Below are 7,398 nucleotides of genomic sequence, written 5' to 3'. Positions count from 1 at the left end.
TTCATATACACACACACACACGCACATGCACTGTTGGGAGCGGCTAGCACAGTGGCACATATTGCGCACACAAAAAACCCCAGGAAAGTGTTTCTTGTGTCCTAAACATCATTACAATAATGTCTGGTTGAAGGGGTGAACTGGCCCTTTAACACGGCCGGGGTGGGTGTAGTGGGCATCAAGCCTTGTTAAAGGACCACTTCACCACTTTTCAACGTACCTTCATATAATTGGTTTTCACTAATGTTCATGATAAAATGCCACAATGTTTTTCTACTCAGTCTGTGTCTCATAGGAGGGCTGTGGGCAGTTCAGAAACCCGTCCATCAGTGACATCATCGATGGGGAATCCAAGCTAATAGAAACTGCAGGCTTTCTATTCCTGAAAAGTTGCAATGCGATAATGAAAGCCATCGTTCTCACGATAATACAAACCTAATATTTTTACAAAAATAATATTGTTAAAATAAAGCCACATATATACCCACAGCCCTCCTATGCTATTTTATCATAAACATTAGTGAAGACCAATTATATGAAGATAAGTTGAAAAGTGGTGAAGTGGTCCTTTAAGTGCTATGCCGTGTGCCTAAGTGTGTGTGTGTGTGTGTGTGTGGGTGTGTGCGTGTGTCTGAGAGAGAGAGTGTGTGTGCATGTCTCATCATTTCCATTTCACATTCACTCTACAGCTGCTCTTCTCCAGGCTTGCTTATCGTGTCTGGTCTTCAGGTCAGAGATTCTTAAAAAAAAAATCTCCATAAAGTTTCTCTTTCTCTTAAAACATGTATGCCTCAGGGTGCATCACCCTCAATCCTAAAGACGTAGGCCTGCAGGTAAGACCAATTACATAGTTCTATACCTTCTGTTTCAAAGTATAACACTGAATTGTAGTGAAATTGAGTTGGGAATCAGTGAGATCGTAACAGCTACAGTATGTGTGAGACATTATTTTAAAGCTGAAGTAAGTGATTTGTTTGTTTTTAATAACTATATTGTGATAGTAATCATAACCATGATGCGTGTTCAGTAGGGGTGTCCCTGTCTCTTACAGTTATCAGCCTATCTACCAGCAATGATTATAGTTACCAATGCATCTACTGTATCGGGCATGGTGCTAATCAACAACAATACAGTATAGCAGCTACCAATATCAAACTATTCATGTACTAAGGCGTTGTGCACCAGTTACACTGTGCCATACACCAGTGTGTCGTCGTCACTATAGTCTTTTTGTACATTTGGTTCTTGGGGAGAAACCAGATATATCGATTGGGTCTTGGGCTGAAAAGGTTCAGAAACCACTGATCTACATCAGTTGTGTTTTGTTGGCAATGGAGTAATCCCTGAAATAAACATCCTGAGACGTGAATGGCTGTGGTATTTGTCAGGGTTCCGGTATATTGCGTGCGATGCTTTGTAACATGACCATATTTGACCAAGAAATGAGATGACACCAGGACTGGGTCCTGGCTTGTGTTATTCTCTAACAACTGCGTAAAGGCAGGGAACGTTTTTCAGGCCAAGTAAAGGACCCTTTCGCTGAGAGAGAAAGATGAAGCAGTGACCTCCACGACATACCGTATAACATTGTGTTGCAGATTAAACTTTTCTATTTAGATTTCATAGATAGCTTCTTGTTTGACAGCACCATCAATGTGTAGCGTTGCATTGGATTTATGTTAATGTGTATTTTCAGACAGTAAACCACATAAACACTCTAGTCTACACACACACACACACACACACACACCACATTTTCGGCTAATGTTCTGAGGATCCCTAGTGGTCCCAGACCTCCATGTTGAAGACACCAGGCATAGGGAACACTTACGTATGTAACAGGACGAAGCACAAGAGGTCTAAACAACAGATTCATCAAACGTGTGTGAAGAAGAACCAGTGGCTTACAATTTTATCACACATTTTTTGTAACCCATTTTTGATGCACAGCTTTGTGTGTGTTTGTAGCATGGAATGTGATGATGATTGAGTGATGATTATGTATGATGATAAGAGTGCCCCTCACTTCAGACAAGTGTGATTTTTTTTCACCCAGTGTCAATTGTCTAATCCTGGGCACTACACTCCCTCTGCCAACCTGGGGAGAGCAACGGACTGACCTCATGTTTTCCCTCGATGCATGAGGAGTCCAAGCCGCTTACTTTCACCTGACGGGGGAACGCACCGTGTGGAACACGTTATTCCATCCAGTTCCGTTCCCCTCATAGATTTATAAAATTGAGGGCGGACTGCCCCGCCCCCGGCTATTCATTTCGATGGAAGTTGCTCAGTGGTGTTTTGAAGCACCCAGAAGACCTACTCTACTTCCTCATCTTTTCGATTTGGGCACCAAGGTTTGGTAATCGGGAATCAAAGCCCTCATGTTGTGTTGTGTTGTGTTGTGTTGTGTTGTGTAGGGCAACGAATGCCCTCAGCCCCCTCCACCCAGAGATCACCTGGTCCTGTCCTTTCCAGTGTCTCCACCCAGAGATCACCTGGTCTGGTCCCTGTTCAACTTTGTGTACATTAACCCATGCTGCTGTGCTTTCTGGGCCCTCCTTTATTCCATCCAGGTAAGTTTTATTTTATTTTTTATTTATTCTATTCTATTCTATTCTATTTTATTTTTTATTTTTAATGCAGGACCTCACTAATGCTTATATGAGATGCCATCCTTTATGTCTCACTCTGTGTCTCATTGGTGGGCTGTGGACTGTTCAGAAATCTGTCTACCAATGATGTCATCGGCAGGTTTGGTAAATAACTTTAACTTAAAATAACTCCAAGTAAAGTGAAATTTGGCGGAAATACCGCCAAAGGAAATTACATTGAGGCTTTTCAAATATATACATTCTCCGTGGATGAAAAGAGTGTTGCGATTGCATTAGGTCGTTATTACCAGGTTTTTCTCCTTGGAGGTGAGAAAAGGCTGGGAAACGAGGCCAGACAGAAACAGTGCTATCTTTATAATGAGGACTTACAATGAGGACCAGTCGGCTCTATACATCCTTACAATGAGGACCAGTCAGTTCTATACACAGCAGCCGTCTTACTTATACTTCCTTCACATGTGTTACCAATTATGCTTCTTTAGGTTATGTTCCATTCAGGTTGCTGCTATCGTGCATGTTATTTGGCTCACTGGAAACACTCTGCTACACCAGTGTGTCTCAACGTGTGTTCCTTGTGGTCACGGCAGGACCGGCCGGTATATACAGTATAGGCCACATAGGATATGGCCTATAGGTATACAGTATAGGCCACATAGGATATGGCCTATAGGTATATACAGTATAGGCCACATAGGATATGGCCTATAGGTATATACAGTATAGGCCACATAGGCAATTGCCTAGGGCGGCAGTTAGAAGAGGGGGCTCAAGCGTAGCCTCGGTACCAAGCCTTTTTGGTTTGAAAAGCTGGACTCAGTGCCGTCTTCAGGCACAATTAGGGGGGCATACCTTTTTCCAAAGGGGGCACTTCATTGTTCAAACCCCCCTATGTATAACTGATTAAGATAGCCTAATAATGCATGGATCTATATGTTATGGACATCATTGCTGGTTCGTTTCGTGTCCCATTCTGTAAAAAGAAAATTGTGCGAGTCGGGAAGGGCGGCCCCGTGGGATGCGGCCTAGGGCGCTAACCGCTAATTCCCTAACGAGCCGCCGCTGGGTCACAGTTCCTTGAGGGATGTTCCAAATAGCTCCTTGTGTAACTCTGATAGTGTAAGAATAGAACCAAATGTAAACACCATGTGTACACAGTTATGGCTATAATTGTTCGTAACAGCTGTGAAGGAAAGAAGAGGCCCAATTTCTTTCTGATATGACTGCTGTGCATATAGCCTATTTCATGACGATAAGCAAAACCTGAGTGTGTGTTGCTCCACTGGTTGCAGGCCAGAGACAGGCTGCATGCTGGGGATGTGGAGGGAGCCAGGTCACGTGGACGTAAAGCCTGGAGGGTCAACGTCATCGTCACAGCAGTCTACATCACCCTCATCATCGCTAGCGTCACATACTATGTGTTTAGATAATCGGAAGATATGAACATTTCACATCAAAATGATTTAGCAATATTACATGAGAGGGTGTGGGATTATTGATGATTATTGGCATGCCAGCGATGTGGTCAGGGACAAGTCATTGAGTTCCGCAAGCATCACTGAAGTAACACCCTTGAGTATATTGTATTAGCCTATACACCAGTTACCCTTAAAGGTGATATAGGCAAGTTTTCAGCCAAAAATCAACATATTTATCTATCTATATTTGTGGCCTTATTCCCTCTATCTTCCCCTATATTTTGATGCTGAGCTGCTGCCCTGTAGACATACACTCTCCCTTTGTCTCCCTCTATGTGTTTGTATCTGTTTATATCCACTGTTGTTTATGTCGCGGGACGGAAGCGTCGTGTTGGGAGGAGGGTCTGTGTGGGGGGTGACGCGGAGTCTTAGCCAATTGCAGCGCGAGGCTGTGACTGTGTGTTCGTCTGTTCGACCCAGCAGTATTATAATGAAAACGCAATGCGATTTCATTGCAACTTGCAATGAAATCGCATTGGTGAAACTAAGATATGGGGATAATATTATACTTGCAATTTGCAAGTATAATATTATCCCCATATCTTAGTTTCACCATTGTTCATGTGAAATAGTATGTTTATGATGTAATATGTAAGCCTGTTGAAATTATGAGAATCGCTATGTATAGCGCATGGTTTGGTGGTCCGGCCGGCTTGAAGCTTGCATTCAACCCGTGCTCGCCAACGGTGACAAGCCGTCGCTGATCATCATAGCGATGAATAACCGTGGACAAAGTAGTTCACATGAACGATGCTGTAGTGGCTGGGGCATTTGAGGGGCAATATGTTTTATATGCACGATTACAAATGAAAGATAATTGAATTGAGAGCCAGTGAGTCTGCTCCACTACTTCCTACTTCCTCATTTGCGGGACTCGTCGTGTCAGTCTTGTGATATTGTGATTACGCTACAGTTACCCTTAAAAAAACATGTCAACTCAATGTCATTGTTGTAACTATGATATCGATAGAAATTCATAATTTTTTAATGTCATATTTAGCCATACGAGCGCAATATCCATAGCGTCCCTCCCAGCAGCAACAACAACCCCATAGCCTGAAGTGACCTGGCTCAGCCAATAGAATGACGGGGGGAGGGGGGTGGAGCTAGATTTTAATTTGTTTGGAAACACTCGATCAATTCTGTGTACAAACACTGAAAACTTGCCTATATCACCTTTAAAGAAAATCCACGTCAACTCATTTCATCGTAACTAATCTTATCTTACCTATGGCTATTATGACCTAATGTTTTGCTGATTGACAGTGTCACTGCAGCTAGGTCAGTGTCGGGGCCAGCCCAGGTATCATGCATTTATTTCATATTTATGCCGATTTAAGCTCTGGCATTTGTAGCCTGGTATTGCCAAATTGCTGTGGTTTTTAGATAAAAGAAAACAACAACTGAGGTTTGATTCTGCCCTGGCTATCAGCGGTCACAAATTATTGTGGTAATCAAAATATGCTTGAAACTCTTAAAATGACACTTTTGTTAGCCACGTGCCTGCACCCAGCCTCCATATTCTGGGGAGAACGATAGGCAAAATATCCGATCTACAAGCCCACAACGCATTGCAATGCAACAATTATGAGATTTTATATTTGTAGGTGAAGATAACTGGTGTATATAGGGAAAAAGGAATGATCATAACAAGAAACTAAAGCTGTCAAAAGAATTGCAGTGCAGTAGAGTACAATATGAAAAATACTCAATGGACGTTAAAGTAGCCTACCTCAAAAGACCTTTATTCCAAAAGAAATAAGTTATTTTGAGGTAGGCTACTTTAACGTACATTGAGTATTTCTACTCTATTTAAATATTATACTCTACTCCACTGCAATTCTTTTGACAGCTTTAGTATCTTGTTATTATCATTCTTGATCATAAATACAACATACCACTTAAACCCTGATATGAATTTAAACTATGTTGCTGTTGTATGGGTATAATTCACATAAAGACACCACTTTTACGCTGTACTTTAATGTCCAGATTTTCGTTTATTATTTTGTATAAATAATTGTATTAAGTTTTACACTTTACACTTTTATATAACTTTACATCAGCATATTTTTGAATATAATAAAATAACTTTTGCCAGCGGATGTCACAGATGTCAGGGACTGGAGCATCGGGGCGGGGAGGAGAGAGGCTGAAGCATTTTTAATATTTTTGTTGGACATGTTTGAGAACCACCGTTCTGGAATGGATTCTGTGTACCGTATACTTTGAGCAATTTGTCTTGAGCTGAATAAAGATAATTGCAATGGGGGTTGTATGTATTTATTTATACCTTATATAAAGCCATGCTGGAGGTGTGTTCATATAATCACTCAAGTAAACTACAAATACCTCAAAGTTACTTTACAATTAAGGCATTTAGCAGACGCTCTTAATCCAGAGTGATATAGGCTACAGTAAGACTAAGATAGAACAAAACATGGTAATACATTAAATACATAAAAATGGATTTGGAACAACTAAGGTTTGCGAGGTTTGACCAAGCAGAAGAAAATAATTGTGGACAAAATAATGTAGCAATGAGAGGGTGTGGGATTATTGATGATTATTGGTATGCCAGCGATGCGGTCAGGAACAAGGCTTTAGTCTTTGAGTTCCGCAAGCATCACTTAAGTGACACCCTCCCCTCGAGTGTAATATTGCGATTAAATTAATAGTTGGATTAATTACAATATATTATACAGAACATAATCAAGCCGGAACTGTTTGAAATAGGACATTTCTATTTGAGCGTGCCTGACATGAAAACACGAGACTATTCAGTTAAGGCCTATACGCCCCCTGAATAAGTAGCAGGTGTAGCAGGCTAGCCAGGGTTTTAACATGAATGTATAGCCTATACGTTTAATTAACTCATTTAACTGTCTCATAGGCTATTATGAAACTCATAAAAGAAAAGTGATGTAATTCTAAAGGACCACTTCACCACAGATCAGAAACCCGTCCACCAGTGACAACAATATTCTTTTATAAAAATGTTTAGATTTTCATTATCATGAGAAAGATGGCTTCCATTTTCGCATTGCAACTTTTCAGGACTAGCAAGCCTGCAATTTCTATTAGCTTGGATTCCCCATCAATGATGTCATGGTGGACGGGTTTCTGAACTGCCCACACAGCCCTCCTATGAACACAGACAGAGTAGGGAAAAAATGGTGCCATTTTATCAAGATTATTATAGCGAGGACCTAGTACGGTATATGAAGATAGGTTGAAAAGTGGTGAAGTGGTCCTTAAGCATCCATCCACAGATCCCCCTCCCACAAAGCCCGTCCCCCCCGTCCCCCCTC

The 7,398-nt window shown here is 41.3% G+C and overlaps 1 protein-coding gene across 1 annotated transcript; it reads left to right on the top strand.

The window, feature by feature from the left end:
* The first annotated feature begins 730 nt into the window (after positions 1–730).
* LOC308323780 (dispanin subfamily A member 2b-like) lies at positions 731–4,329 on the top strand. The gene is made up of 3 exons (XM_080775589.1): positions 731–833; positions 2,418–2,573; positions 3,902–4,329. The coding sequence occupies exons 1-3, from the start codon at positions 783–785 to the stop codon at positions 4,037–4,039; spliced, it is 345 nt and encodes a 114-aa protein (XP_080631715.1). The 5' UTR covers positions 731–782; the 3' UTR covers positions 4,040–4,329.
* The last annotated feature ends 3,069 nt before the right edge of the window (positions 4,330–7,398 follow it).

This window comes from Protomyctophum bolini, assembly GCF_963924005.1.
Source record: "Protomyctophum bolini genome assembly, chromosome: 11".
NCBI classification, from domain to species: domain Eukaryota; kingdom Metazoa; phylum Chordata; class Actinopteri; order Myctophiformes; family Myctophidae; genus Protomyctophum; species Protomyctophum bolini.
The sequence above is the reverse complement of the archived record's forward strand: the minus strand, read 5'-3'. Positions and strand labels throughout refer to the sequence as shown.

What these genes read in the sequence shown, in the direction of transcription:
- LOC308323780 (XM_080775589.1), top strand. Translation starts at nt 783, where the DNA reads ATGTATGCCTCAGGGTGCATCACCCTCAATCCTAAAGACGTAGGCCTG. An exon ending in CTAAAGACGTAGGCCTGCAG is followed by an intron (nt 834 to 2,417) that starts GTAAGACCAATT and finishes TGTGTTGTGTAG; the next exon opens with GGCAACGAATGCCCTCAGCC. An exon ending in CCCTCCTTTATTCCATCCAG is followed by an intron (nt 2,574 to 3,901) that starts GTAAGTTTTATT and finishes CACTGGTTGCAG; the next exon opens with GCCAGAGACAGGCTGCATGC.